This window comes from Caretta caretta, chromosome 3 (assembly GCF_965140235.1).
Source record: "Caretta caretta isolate rCarCar2 chromosome 3, rCarCar1.hap1, whole genome shotgun sequence".
NCBI lineage: Eukaryota > Metazoa > Chordata > Testudines > Cheloniidae > Caretta > Caretta caretta.
In genome coordinates, this window is record NC_134208.1 from 206,335,908 (window position 1) to 206,351,844 (window position 15,937).

At 37.9% G+C, this 15,937-nt stretch overlaps 1 protein-coding gene across 5 annotated transcripts in view; it reads right to left on the reverse strand.

Moving 5' to 3' along the window:
* The window catches only part of RALGAPA2 (Ral GTPase activating protein catalytic subunit alpha 2), a 303,204-nt gene that overhangs the window by 25,708 nt on the left and 261,559 nt on the right, over positions 1-15,937 (reverse strand). For all 5 annotated transcript variants that reach the window (XR_007355571.2, XM_048842432.2, XM_048842433.2 and 2 more), the window contains one exon: positions 6,982-7,103. Coding sequence is in view for 4 of the 5 variants with exons in the window: in XM_048842432.2 (XP_048698389.2) it covers positions 6,982-7,103 (122 nt within the window). In the remaining variant the exon portion in view is untranslated. The remainder of the gene's footprint in view (positions 1-6,981; positions 7,104-15,937) is intronic.

Sequence of the window (15,937 nt, forward strand, 5' to 3'; positions counted from 1 at the left end):
TGACAGGTTTCCTGTACTGACACAGATTCTCTCTTGGCCTAGGAGGAGACTACGTTATCAGAGGAGGGAGCTCTAATGCCTATGGAATAGGGAGACTGCTGTGTATGCTTCCTTAATACATACACAAACCTATGTAGCAATGACTGAATCTGAATGGGAATGATCTTCCTCTTTTGTGGGAGAGAGGGAGGGAGGGAGGGCAAGGAAACAGAAGAAAGCCTAAATTCCCTGTACGTAAAACTTCAAGGCCCCACCACCACCTACAGAATGCCAAACCCTTTTCCTACACAGAAAGAAAAGGAGGACTTGTGGCACCTTAGAGACCAAACAATTTATTTGAGCATAAGCTTTCCTGAGCTACAGCTCACTTCATCGGTTTCCCTACACAGAGTCATCTGAGGACAAAATGGTAAGAAAATCAATGTCCAGATCCCCATGGAGCTCAGAGTTAATCTTGTGAATAGATCTGGGAAGCAGATGAAGGTTTACTTTACGGGATACCTGAAAGAGGAACTGGCATTGCAGAAGAGGGCTGCCAGCTCACCCACTCTCCACAGGAAGGAAATGGCTAACAGGAAGGTCACTTTTATTGAGCCAAAATAAGGGTCCCAACACTACACACTTGAAGGGAGAGGTATGGAGACACAATGGAACTAGCAGCAATGGAGATAGTTACTAAATTGTGGTTTCTAGTTATTGAATCCAAATTTGGAGTCAAAAGGGTCCTTTAGGCATGCAGTACCTTACATAGTGAGAGACGATGACTTTACTGAGGATGCAACTGGAGGGTCTATACAGGGCAGAGTATCCCAGAAGATGACACACCTTTTTGGTAATCTATAAAAGTTATGCTTAGGCTTACCTAAGGCTAAGCATGACATAAGGTTTCTTCCAGGACTCAGTGATTAACTTTTAAATATCTACGTGAATTTGGAAAACTCTGTCTGGGCTTAGACAGTAACTTTCTCTTATCTATTATCAAGGCTTCAAGAATCTATCCTGAGGGTCTTGTGAATCTCCCTCCTATCACTGATCTATCTCCTGGCACCTAACAATTTTTAGAATGCAAAGTCATATTGAGTTCAATCAGACTTTGCAACAGACTCCGTACTAATCATAATCTATTACGTTTCCTCTACATTTGGAGATAAAAATTGTTTTTGAAATGGAAGAATTGATAACAGGAGTGATCCAAGCACAATGCAGGCATGGGCTATATATGATTCTTCAGCCACAGCACTCCAGGCTGGACATGCAACACCCCCGAGACAATTCTAGTTTTGCCTCTTTCCTGATCAGAAAATGTCAAACTGCCACATGGTGTTGTGAAATGGACCTATCTCCTCTGCAGAATAGGAAGCCACCATCACCCCGGGAGGGGGGAGGGTCCCAGAGCCCAGGAACCAGCCTGAACCCAAACGTCTACACTGCAATTTTACAGCCCCACAGCCTGAGCACCGCGAGTCTGAATCACCTGACCCAGGCCAGCTGCGGGTGTTTAACGTGTTCACAATGAACAGCGAGGAGTACAAAGAAAATCAAAACTAGAAAAAGTGTCTTTTTAAATAACATGGCTGCACTGAATGTTTCTTTCCCTTTAAATAGCAAAAGGGATCAATGAAAGCTAAACACTCAGCAAAAGGTATTTTAAAAAATAGTAAATATGTCTTGGGCAGAGAAAACATTTTTATTATACATTCTAGAAATAAAAGAAAGATTAATTCTTTATATCATTTTTTTTAAAACAAAAGCAAAACAAACAAAACAAAAAATGGAGCTACGAGGCTGCTAAGTTTCAATCTTATGTAAATGAGCATGCAAGATTTCCACAGCCTTAAAAACCTGGGAATGCTGGAAACAGCTACAGTTCCTTAACTGAAGTGTTGCTCCTGGGCAATGCTACAATACTCATTAAAGAATCCCTTTATCAACATATATTATTGGGTGCCACAGTTTTCCTATATAGTTTTCCTGTTAGTCCAGTGACAATAAATAAAGGCTGCCTAAAAGAAAAAAAAAGTGCAATCTGAGATTCATTTGGCTTTCTTTTCATTCTGCAATAGCCATCGGCTACTAAAAAGTAAAGATTTACACTATTTATATGCTTTCTGATAATGTCAAGCATTATGCTTTATTTTCCAAATCATTAGCATGCACAAGAATGACCTCATGGTGAACAGATGCACTTGGATATGGCAGTGATTAGATCAGTCCTCTCAGCAGTCAAGTGTGCCCGTTCCAATTAACCCTTTGAAGAATCAACTGCAAGTCTACAATATTAAAAGAATGCTTGCAGATACAATTTCTGGATTCTCATGGTCAGCAGAAAGCGACCATGATGGAGTATCCAAATGTGCAGCACAAAGCTCTTTCTGAAGGAACTGTTATTTAAAGTCTGAATATTGATTCCCTTTTCTACAACTTTCAAGTGTTTACATCTCTTAGCAGTTAAAACCACTGTCGGGCTTCTAATCTTATACTGCTACTCTGTTTCATCAATAAGGGCAATTAGACTTGGAAACATATTTTATACACCTGTTCGTACATAAGTATTGACCATTTAGGATTGCTTTTTTGAAAGAATGCACCATCAAGTTGCACTTTCTGAAGTTTGTGTGGAGTACTAGTATTTTGTCCAAAAAGTTGTTTTTGGTTTTTTGACCAGGGGAGGCAGGACGAAGAAGAGGAAAGGATTGTAGCTAAGAACACCCTTTAAAGTAGGAAAATCTGCAGAGGGACAGGATGAGAATAATTAAATACTATAGGACTACTAAGGACTTCTTGGGTTAACTCTTATACACAGCCTAATTAAAATAAGGCATGTAACCTACCAGTTTAGCAACAAAGGATCTTATTCTGATCTTTTGATCCTAAATCTGCACTTCCCATAAATGAGTTATGGGGTGTTCATTCTGCCTAGTATTCTGTATTTTCAATGTCTAAGATGCATGGAGATCTAACACTACATATAAAGAGTTAAAGGCCCTGGTCCTATAAAGAGTTACACAAAAACAATTGGACTACTCCCATGCATAAAGGTAAGCACCTGCATAAACGTCTGCAGAATGGGAGCCTAAATCAGTGCACACTTTATAATCCATGTCACATGCGAGTCTGGGGGCAACATCCATTCTGCAGCATCTTGTTATTTGCTAGTAGTCTGAGGTTGTGTAACAGAACATAAAAGCACAGAAAAGGTAATTAATAATAATATACAAATTGCATACGTTAATGGCTATATTTTCACTGCACTAATTTATAGTATATCACAGGATGCTTTTTGAATCCTATGTTGCATTAACTGCTTAAAAAATCCTAGATAAAATAAAACTGTACTACTGGGATTGTGTACAGGGCAAATTGATCCCTGGGATTGTGTATCTGTATATGCAGTGATCATGGATTACGATGAGGTGATGTTGAGGATAGCATGGGTGGAAGAATGGGCCCTAATTTCACCATGAAGGCTTAAGATGTTCAGGGTCAATTTTTTCAGTTGGCTTGCTACTTGGAAGAGGATAAAAACATAGATAGATGGGCCTGCCTTGGGCAGTTCCACTTTTCTTTGCAGGTTTCATTTCTCTGTTTTGGGATGAGCATTCCCCTTGGAGTAACCTGAGATCTTACCAACATGTGTCAAATTTCTTAAATGGAAGAATGCCACTTCCACACAAATTGCACAGCCAACCTGTGCTACATACACATGTAAATAGGGTAAAATTCTGAACTACATGAGACATGATGGATGATATAATGTGTATCTACAAATACAGCACTGGTAATACTTACTAGCTGAAATTATCACAATTTGTGTTTGCTTGCACTCAAACTTGCTCTGGGAATAGTTCACTTCAAAATAAACCCACCCCCCTTTTCCGGACATTGATGTGAATAAATAAATGGATGTGACCTAATTCAAATGAATTTAACAGTAGCTTGCTTTTTATTTTAAAGGAATCGCATTACCGTCTCATGAAGGATCACAATATTCCATATCTGCTCATAGAGATACAAATACACAATGTTCTGATTCATAGTTTTATATATTGAGTTAGTAAATGGAAGATCTACTGCAAAGTACTATCCTAAAATGTGATGATAATGGAAATATTATATGAATACAGATGTCCCTGATCTTACAGGTGGATGTGTGTGGGCAGACCACTGTGCCCATCCTGAGCTCCACTCACTTCAATGGGGCTCTGTTGGCTCTTTTTGCAGCATCAGGGCCTATATTAGTGCTTAAGCCCTGGGACTATTCAGCATTAACAACGATTGTGGAATTACATCAGTTATATCTGGTTTCAATATTGATTTAGAGCCTAAGAGTTCACAATCCTGAAATCTGATTATAATAGGACTCAGTAATCCTGACACTAAACAATTTAGCAACTAAGCAGTAACAGGTAAAATCATGGATAGTTTTTCTTTTAATCCTGGAATAGGGAAATTCTTGAGTCACGAAAAGAAAAGGAGTACTTGTGGCACCTTAGAGACTAACCAATTTATTTGAGCATAAGCTTTCGTGAGCTACAGCTCACTTTATCAGATGCATGCATCCGATGAAGTGAGCTGTAGCTCACGAAAGCTTATGCTCAAATAAATTGGTTAATCTCTAAAGTGCCACAAGTCCTCCTTTTCTTTTTGCGAATACAGACTAACACGGCTGCTACTCTGAAACCTGTCTTGAATCACGGATTTACATGTCTTTGTAAAGGCTAATATGACAAGTAATTTTCATGATTTAGGGAGTTGTCTAATCTAGAAAATTCTATTTTAAAAATAATAAATAAATTATTCTCTTCTAATACACAGCTTGAAACCTTACAATATAGAATTTTCTAAAGCCCATAAATGAAATGAATTTCTCGAGTATACAGTTTGCTGTGTTGTTCTTCCAACATTCTCTAATTACAACAGATCTTTTAAATCAGGTATTAGCTGTCTTATAACACTGAGTAGACTAAAGATTTGCTCAGTCAGAACAACTTGAAACCTTGGAGGGGAATAAGGGAGACTGGCAGGGGATGCTTCTAAATTCAAGCCTGGATCTGGATTTTGTGCCTCTGACTATAGCTGGGCAAACTGAAATCCCACATCTGAACACCCCTGAACTTTGGAGACTTGAGTTTTGGTATCTGACTCATGACTGGCCCTAGTATTATAACAGGCTGAACTAAAAATATGCTTCCAAACATACCCAAACTTTGGAAGGCTGAAAACCAGGATCTGAATTTTGTGACAAGTTTTGATCAAGAAAAATTAAATCACATAAAAATGATTCTAGTACTTAATGATTATTTAACAGTTCTTCTGAACAATTTAAATAGATCTTAACTAAGTATTTTTTTTTGCATAACAGATATTATAGAATTTAGAAAATAATGTCTTTTCTAATTATGCTTAATTTGATCAGAATAAGATGACCAAATAACATATGCAAATGTGGTGAAACAGAAGTATGGAAGACTGATGAAGACAATAAAATATGCTTAAAGTATTTTAAAATTCTGCCAAGATGCCTGTGTTTTTATTTGCTGATACCTAAACAGATACATGACTCAAAGTTTCTAACAAAACTGGGTATGAAATCTACACTTCTAATGAAATTGATAATTTTTTTTGTCTCAGAGTTTTGGCAGGGTATATAAAAGAATTTAATTCACAGCTGTTCTACTTTTTTAATGTAGAAAACATTAATCAAAGCTTTAAGTTATAAGCTTTTCTAATGTTGTTTAGTATTCCAGTTCAACAAAGATCAATAGAGGCCATCCCTGTGTTTCTTGACGCCTCTCCAGGAAGCAGAGGCGCGATTATGTAAATAGCACTGGTTCCCCTTTACTTCTGCCAGCTTGCTTATCTCCAAAGCCTTCTGCCTGCTGCTACTGGCGACCAATACAAGTACATGCATATACCTCTTATCTCCTAACATATCCTGAAAGCTCAAGGATTGGAGCCAGTAATGTTAAACAATGATGCATGGCTGATTTTATTTGTAAGTGATTTATTTCAGTAAACATAATTTCTTCCTTCAATTTTTCAGTTTAGATGTCAGAATATAGGGAATAAAGCAGATGTGTTGAAACATTTATACAGGGTTGAAATAATTAGAAAGTGTACACCCAATGGGTGCAAAGAAGGGATTAAGGAATTCATCAGGCACTGACTGTATACTTTTCTGCAAGAGAGGAAAATTAATCCTTAGGGTGCTAGAAACCTACTCTTCAGAATTAATGTTTCCTTTTAAAACCGATTTATCAAGAATTATTAAAATGACAAAGTAGCAACTGGTATCTTACTGACCTTAGAAGTTAACTTAAAATCTTGTTATGATGTTAAGAATATATTCACTGAGTTTTACATAGATTTCCATCTTTCAACAAGATTAATGAAATAATTGTTGAAATAGAGTTTAAAAATGAGATTCCTATCCAGGCATTGGTAGGAAGTTTGAAATTTGTCCATCCATATATCAAATATTAAAAGGAAAATGTTAGCATACTGTATTACTGTTATAATATTCTAACCGAATACTATCCTTACATTTCTTTTGCATTAATCCCTGACCCTGGTATCTCAGCAGCATAATCCCCATTTAGCATTAGTAGCAACGGCTTCTACTGTGAGGAACTATTTTTCGATAAGTAAGCACTGATTCAGGCATTGCTTTTGAACAGCATATTCCCAGCTCAGCAAGAAACCCACACTCCTGAATGAACCAGAGCACATTACTGAGAGAAAGTTCATTAACCTTGCTAGATTCGGGGGTTAACAGGATAGCTGAAGAAAGGAACTGAGTGAATAGCTCTGATGCAAAACAAATTAAAATGAATGTCATCATTCCTTTTGATATTCATTAGTTGATTCAGAGGGAGAATGCTCTTCTTAAATTTGCAAGCATTTATCTACGAAAAACAGGTGTACATCTGCTGCTCAAGTGCTTCTTAGTGCAAAACAGAAGAATAACGTACAGAGACTCACCAGTTCCACTGAGAGAGTAGCTAGGAGAGGGAGAAAAGACCTGAGCTGCAAAATCCTCAAATGTCATTACTTCTTTGTGATTCTGGATTATTGCTTCAAGATACAGAGCTCTTTCCTCATAACTGCAATACTCAGGTTAAGGAAATGCACATGCAAAATTAAATGCTGTTACACAATGTCCTAGAATGCTAACAGTTCAATCCATACAAACACATTTAGAGAACTACATCACTGGTGTGAAAAATATGCCTTTCAAAATTTCTTTAAAATATTTAAGATTTCTAAACATAAGCACTGAACTGTCATAACACTGTACCTTTTGAAATTATTTATAATATCAATAATTTTTTTTACCTTCAACACAAATATTATTGAAAAAGGCATGGCTTAGTGACTGAATCCAAGAGATCTCTGAAGTTAGTGGGGATGAAAACAAAGACCCTAGAAGTATATTCCTGGGGAAAAAAATGTTATATTTTTAAGGTGAAAAACCATAATGTCAACAGAAATGTATTTCATGATTAGCACGCTCCTGATAGATAATATTTGCATTACAATTATTCTTTTCATCCTACCAACAATAATTGAATTGGGAGTACAGGTTATAGGCAAAGGAAAAGAATAGATGCAACTGATCATTGTGCTACTTAAAATAAGGAAGTATACAGCATTGAATAAGATTCCTCAGCATACGAAGTTTACATTAAAGTTATACTGTAGAAGATATCATTGGATGTACTAATAAATTATACATATTAATAAAATAAGACCTTGTATTCAGTACAGTCTACATAATACAGACAACAAAGCAATCTAAACCAAGACTATTGTCTTTTAATTAAAATTCGGCAACCTGGAACATGCAGCATTCAAATGTGTAATCAAAAACCAGTCACCAATAAAACTTACAAGCGTAACAAGCTGAAGCAACTTTCCAGCTGTCTTAATAGGACCCCTGCTTGCGGCAGCTTTCCACAGTGGAGAAAGCAAATCTTTTCCTTTTGTGTGCAGCTTCTGTTTTCTCAGAAGGTGAATCATGCATTTCCAATAACAGGATAACGTCTGAAACAAATCTACAATGGACTGAAGAACCTCACATAGACTTTATGAATTAACACTTGAAGAAGCCAGTATGACATCTCATTCCCCATTTCCTCATTTAAAAAAAAAAAAAAGTTTTCAGATCTTCATTGCGTTTTTGTCAAGTGGAAAAGCATTCTAATTCTACGAGATCGCATTAAGTAGGAGAAAGTGCCAATTCATAATTATCAAATTATGAGAAGATGAAATAACACCAGTGACTCAATATAATGTAGGTGATTGGATTTTTTTTAATTGAAAAGCCTACATTACTCATTAGAATTATTCCAAGGTGCAAGTTTGTAGTTTCCGCTACATTAATATGATACTTTAAAAATGACTGAACATTCTTTTCAATTCAGAGTAAAATAATGCAGCATTAGATTTCTAGTGCTCCATCTCAGAGGGGATAATCAATGTGTTTATGTCTTAATCATATGCAAGTTAATGTAGTCACTGGGGTTAAAAGACATTTTAGGAAGATTTTCATGCTAATGGAGACAGATACACATATGATAAATCCTTCTCTAAACTTCCTTTGGGAAACCGAAGAAAGAAAATGAATACTAAGCATTTCAGAGATTGCACCTGCTGACAATTTTATTTACTTATTTTCTTTTAAAGCCCAGCAGAACACATTCCTGATAGCACAAGTATTACGCTGAGTGTATTTGGGGCTGCTTCACTATTATAGGCTGAACTCCTGATGACTCTTGCTAATGAATAGGCTGCCAAACTTCCTAAGAGAGGAGGCACACGCCTAGACCCTATTCTAAAGGGACTGACTGATGCCATTCACATCTCATTATGAACATGCTTATTCTGCACAGCACTTGGCTGTTGCCAAGGCTCTGTATTCCACACTGCCACAGCAAGCCGCTGGTCCTATTAACAGCAGGATGTTAGGCCTGAGTGGCCGTCTGGCGAACAGGCACTCTGACACTAAGCTGGCACGTGCTGGCGCAGCAGGAGCAGACCAAGGCGTGACAAATTACTGAAAGAGCCAAGCTAAACTTATGGCTGACAACCACCTGAGCCTTAGGACCTCTATGGGCCTGCCATCAACTCTCAATTCATTGCTCACCCTTTTAGTCTGCAGTATGCTTGTGGGCCAAGTTTAAACAAGGCAGATACACTATAAAGGCTTTTCATGCTATGCCTAATAATATCCTGCTGTTTAATGAAAGGCCTTGCACATCTAAGACATAAGCATACAATGCAATAAACCATTGCTGACAAAACAGAAGTTCCTATGTATTTTCCTAAATATTGCATGGAAAGATAGCAAGATGGGGCCCTTGCTATGTTAATTCATAAAAAAATGAATTCTTATTTAGGATGCTGAAGATGTCCCTAATCTAGAAAAAGGCAGAGGAAATATGTCCATTATCTTACAATAACAACATTAACAAAATAATACATGTATGTAGGCTAAGCAAACATTCAGAAATCTACCAAGATTTAACATGCTTGAACAGCCTAAAAGAATATTTCAGTTCAAAAAACCAAAACCAAACAATTTGCCCTTGAATTTCTTGCGTGTGAAAGATTAAAAGCACTACCTGTAGCTCAATCCATGCACAGCGTGGGCAGGTTCTGTGCAAATTTCCCCACGCGACTGTTCTCATGCATTTTATTCTTGAATTTAACATATTTTTTATTCCAGTTTAAGACTACCAAGAGGGCCAAGTTGCAGTGATTTTTGTGTTGTAGGCAGAAATCCACTAGGGACTAGACAATGATCAAACTCATTTTCACTTGTAGCCTAAGCCAGGAAATATTAAATGATTAAATGAAAATGAACTAAATTCACTGTTACCTATTTTAAATGTGCAAAAATATTTGTAAAGGCAGTCTAAGAACAAAAACGGCTTTATCAAGGACACGTAAAAATGATAGCTTAGATGGGAGGTAAAAACCCTAATTATTTTAAGGGAGACTATAGAAGGATTATTAATTATAGTATATAGTATAGTACAGTAATAAATAGAGCCCTTTGACAGTAATATATTTTTTAAATAAAGGTAATCCTAACAAATATATAAATGGGCCATTTTCAGAGAAATTTTCTCCAAAGCTAAATATCTAAGCACATAGGCTAGGATTTTTAAAAGGTGCCTAATGGAATCAGGTGTCCAAATCCCATTGAATTTAAACAACAAACAGCATGACTTCATCCTGAATGCCCGTTAATCACTCAGGCCAGGTCTACACAAGGAGAGCTTTGCAGGAAGAGCTATATTGGTATATACTACGCTGGCAAAGTGCTCCAACCGTGGACACAGTTTGTACTGGCAAAACTACACAGGTTGACTATATTTTTTCTGGCATAGCTTATTTCAGCCCTCCCAGAAAAATAAGTTATGCCAGCAAAAGCACAGTTTTGCCACTCTAACTGAGTCGACACTAGGGGTTTTTGCTGGCACAGCACTGTCACTCAGGGATCACACCTCCTCATATATCTCACTGGTAATGCTATGCCAGCAAAGGTTTGTAGAGTAGACCTGTCCTTAAAAAGACCTATAATTGTCCAAATGAGTATTTACCAAAGGAAAAAAGGAGAACGGAAGGATCATTTCAAGAACTTTTGTACTGCTACAGGTACTGTGGTGATTTACTACTGTTTATCAGCTGGAGTAATCTGTCATAGCTCCCTTGTCATAACCACACGCTTATCAGGATTGTTTCTGTTGGTAAAGGGAACAATGTCAGGTGGAGCTGGAGAGAAGGGGAAAGTAGCTACAAGGCGTGCTCCCCTCTCCACCTGAAAGTCCCTCTGCAGATATGTTTGGGTTATGTGGGACTAGAAAGGGTGGAGACATGGAACAATCATTCAGAAAGCTGGCACAGAAAAAAATCAACAGGTCTACTTCACTAGTAATGAAAGATCAGTTCAGAATGGGATACAACATGATGAGAAAAAAAGAATACTCTGCGAATAATAGGAGTGATGAAAAGCAGACAACAGCTAGATGGCTATATACTGCAGCAACCTGAGGCCTGAAGACAGAAGGTATTCCAAAACATGATACAAGTGGCAAATAAAAGGAATCTAGGGAGAGACTTGAGTATCACAATGAAAAATGTGTTCACTTAACTCCACAGATTGGAAGGTTTACTATCTACTGTTAACACCTGCCTGCAGGAATGGGGAATATTATTAAAGCTTTCAGACTATTTCCTTTAGAAAATAGTTGATATCAACAGCAGTTCATATTTATATATAGTGTGTTTCATCCCAAATGATTTCGGAGTGCCTTATCAACTCATACACACACATTTTTATACATATACTTTATCTATATAAACACATACATTCTATTTACACACACACACACACACACACTACACACTACACTCTTTGGGGGTAGGGACTGTATTTTTTGTTCTGTGTGTACAGCACCTGGCACAATGGTTCCTGGTCCATGACTAAGGTTATTAGGCAGCACAATAATACAAATAATAAATAATCTCTCTCTCACACACACACATACACGAAATGAGCATTAACTCCATACCTCAGCTCTAGATTGAACTGCTGCAACAGACAGAAACAGACTCCCTGATAGACATTTCTAAACTTGGACATTTAAAAACCAGGCCTGAACTTTCCAAAAGTCCTGAACGTTTGGTTTTAGTACTTGGATTAGGCTAGTTGTAGAGAACTTGGATGCAGACCCCTCTCCAATATTTTATTTATATTATATATATACACACATACATAGGTATATGTGTATGTTTCTATTTTACAGTTATTTTGGTGTGCCGCTCTTGCATACATATTATATATATAATGTGTATGCAAGAGCGGCACACAAAAATAACTGTAAAATAGAAACATATACAGTAGACAGAGCCATTATTTACCTTATGGTAAGTGTAGTTTTTCGAGATGTCTGCACATGTGGATCCTACTCATGGTGTATGGGCACCCCAGCACAGTAGCTTGGAATAGTTTCACTAACAGTGTCCTGTAGGGGTCATGCTTACACTCTTCATTCTCTTGTGCTCCCCTACCGAAGGCAAAAAAGCATGACATCCCCAAAATATATAAGACTCTGAGTTGTGGGGAAGGAGGGCAGGTTGTGGGATCCACATGTGCACAGTTACTCTAAGACAGTAACCACTCTTTCTTCTTTGTGTACGACACATGGAGGAAAGTTTATGTAAGACTTTTAAAAAAGGCTCCAGAGGTGATCCTGGCAATTACAGGACAGTGAGCCTAACTTCAGTACCAGGCAAATTGGTTGAAAAAATAGTATGGAATAGAACTATCAGACACATAGATGAATATGTTGGGGAAGAATCAACATGGCTTTGAGACAGGGAAATCACACCTCACCAATCCACTGGAATTCTTGAGGGTGTCAACAAAAATGTAGACAAGGGTGATCCAGTCGATATAGGGTACTTGGCCTTTCAGAAAGCCTTTGATAAGGTCCCTCACCAAAAGCTCTTAAGCAAAGTAAGCACTCATGGGATAAGAGGGAAAGTCTTCTCATGGATCTGTAACTAGTTAAAAGACAGGAAATAAAGGATAGAAATAAATGGTCAGTTTTACCAATGGAAAGAGGTAAATAGTGGGATCCCCCAGCGATCTGTACTGGGACCTATGCTGTTCAACATATTCATAAATGATGGGGAAAAGTGGGGGGTCAACAATGAGGTGACAAAGTTTGCAGATGATACAAAATTACTCAAGATAGTTAAGTCCAAAGCTGACTGTGAAGCGTTACAATGGGATCTCAAAAAAACTGGGTGTCTGGGCAATAAAATAGTAAATTAAATTCAATGATGATAAGTGCAAAGTGAAAAAAAGCACACTGGAAAACACAATCCTAAGTGAACATAAAAAATGATGGAATCTATATTAGCTGTTACCACTCAAGAAAGAGATCTTGATGTCATGGTGGATAGGTCTCTGAAAACATCTGCTCAATGTGCACCAGTAGTCAAAAATGTCAACAGAATGTTAGGAACTGGCTAGGTTATAAAACAGAAAATATCTTAATGCCACTATATAAATCCATGGTAGTCCCACACCTTGAATACTGCATGCAGTTCCAGTCATCCCCTCTCAGAAAAGACGTATGGGAACTGAAAGAGGTATAGAAAAGGGCAAGAAAAATGATTAGGGGTATAGAACAGCTTCCATATGAGCAGAGATTAAAAAGACAGATTGTTCATTTTAGAAAAGAGACAACAAAGGGGGGGGGGGATAAGATAGAGGTCTATACAATCATAAATGGTGTGGAGAAAGTGAATAGGGAAATATTATTTACCCCTTCGCATAACACAAGAACCAGGAATCACCCAATGAAATTAATAGGCAACAGGTTTTAAACAAACATAAGGGAGTACTTCTTCACGCACCACAGAGTCAACCTGTGGAACTCGTTGCCAAGGGATATCATGAAGGCCAAAGGTATAACTGGGTTCAAAAAGTATTAGATAAGTTCATGGAGGATAGGCCCACCAATGGCAATTAGCCAAGATGATCACAGATGCACCCATGCTTTCAGTATCCCTAATCCTCTGATTGCCAGAAGCTGGGACTGGACAACAGGTGATGTATCACTTGATAAATTGTCCTGTTCTGTTTATTCCCTCTGAAGCATCTGGCACTGCTCACTATCAGAAGACAGGATACTGGGCTAGATGGACCTTTGGTCTGACTCATTTATCAATGATAAAAGGTGAATTGGACAGCTTGGTAAGGTTTCAAAGGGGGGTTCCATTAGAGGAGAAAGCACTAGATTTAAATCCCATGTTTGAGTATTCTTTCTTACATGAGGAAAAACTCAAATCAAGCCTCCCAGAAGTCTGCTCACTGATTGATGAGAGAAAACAGAACTTCCTTTTACAGGCAGATGAAATGCTGATATCACGGCCAAATATACCTTAGTTAAAACAACAGATAGACTCGAGTACTTTAAATATAATAAATAATCCAAGATTATTGAAGTAAACCACTAAGAAGAAATGTGACCCTTTGATACTGTCCATAATAAGAAATACTTTTATTTTGCAGAATGCATAATTCCTTTAGAAAATTTCCTGCTCTAAAGTAAGATATTCTGTTCTTCAGAAGAACATTCTGTGTTTAATGTAGACATACAGAATCCATCCAAGCTGTGAGATGTAGCAATGCTGGATTTGGGTGAAGAACTAAGTGGATGAGAAAGCTTCATCATATAAAGAAGAACCATGTGGAGGACCAGATGAATCCTTCTGGTGTATTGATACCTTCTCATCACTGTAAATTCTGTTGTTCTTATCTCAAAATTATAGTAGATCTGGTGCATAAACTTCGGTAGGATGTACTGCACTGCTATCTTCCTGTCGTTCAAACCACTGCAAAGCGATTTCCAATGCACTAAAGTTATTGGATGTGAAGAGATGTTGACTTGTTCTTCCTCAACAGCACTTTTGTTGTATGATTTCCCCCTTCCCCCGGTCAGGAAAAACGGTTCGTATAACTGGTCATTTGTAAGACTGGCATTCAGAAAATGGAGATTCTACTGTAATTAGAAATGAAACTGCTGTGGGAACTGAGGTAGGCAGAACATAGTTGCCCAAAGCAGAAGCTGAACATTCTGCTCTCACAAACTCCCATTGGCTCTGCATTCCTTACATTTGGAGATCATCATACTTTTAAGTCTCATCTTAGAAATAAAGGGATTCTAGACAGCAGTTCAGGGTAACATTTAAATACTTTCACCAACATATGGAGCATGAACACCATCACACATGCATATAGCTGACATGCCATTATTTTTAGGAAAACAGAGTTAAACTCTATGAAGGTCTGTGCATAGGGAGAAGAGGGACTGACTGACCACAATATAATTATTTGTACTGGGGTAGTGCGCAGGAGCCCCAGTGACGGACGAGGACCTTATTGTGCTGGACTCAGTCCAAACACAAAACAAAAGACTGTTCTCCAACCAGCCCTATGGGCTTTGCCAAGCAAGCTAATGCTAACTATTAGTATTAACCTATTAGGGTTCCCATCACTGGTATGAATTCCACCCTGAGAGGGGACTTCCGAGTATGTGGCAAGTGGACAAGCCGAGAGGTAATGTGGAGGCAGAGGGCTCCCCTCACGTAGATGGCCGTGCTCTCTAGGGGATAAGCCAATTTGTTTAACTCACTCTTATCCATTCAGTGAGCAGGCAAGCTTTGCCAACTGCAAGAAATTAGGAGGACATTTCAACAGTCCAAACTTGGAGTTTCCAGCTTCCGACATAGGAATAACCCACACAGTTGATTATCTGGCCAACAATTATTGTAGACAAGACCAGGGAAACTCTCGTTTGTGATGACAGATTTCCTTCTGTCGGTTTTTCAGTTTACAGAATACAGAAAGAGTACGAGAGCTTACTGAGCTTTTATTTGTTTTGTTGATTGCTCCTTCAAGACTCCAGTGCCAAAGAACAACTGACTGGTAATATCTACCACCCATCCACATTAACAATTATATCTTTTGGGCATTAAATTTACTTTCTCAGTTAAGTGTAGGAGTGTCCACAACATGCCTCTTGATGTGCAGCTTTAGAATTAGTCTTGGTAAAAATAAAAGAGGCAAGTTCTTATATTACTGGAAATAGCAACAGCAGGACAAACATGGTTTGTTAAAGTTTTGCCATCCAATTTCCATCCTAGGCACTGTGATCCTGTTCTCAATAAAATCAATGGCAAAACTCCCATTGACTCTAGTAGTGCAGAATCAAGCCACATATGCTAAAGGAAGCTGACTCTTTGTTCCTGAATACTCTGAAGTGTTCAGCCTCAGTTCCCATGTAAAATCACCAGAAGGGGAATCACCACACTCATATCTAAAATATGCACTAGATAAAAATGCGGTTAACAGCCA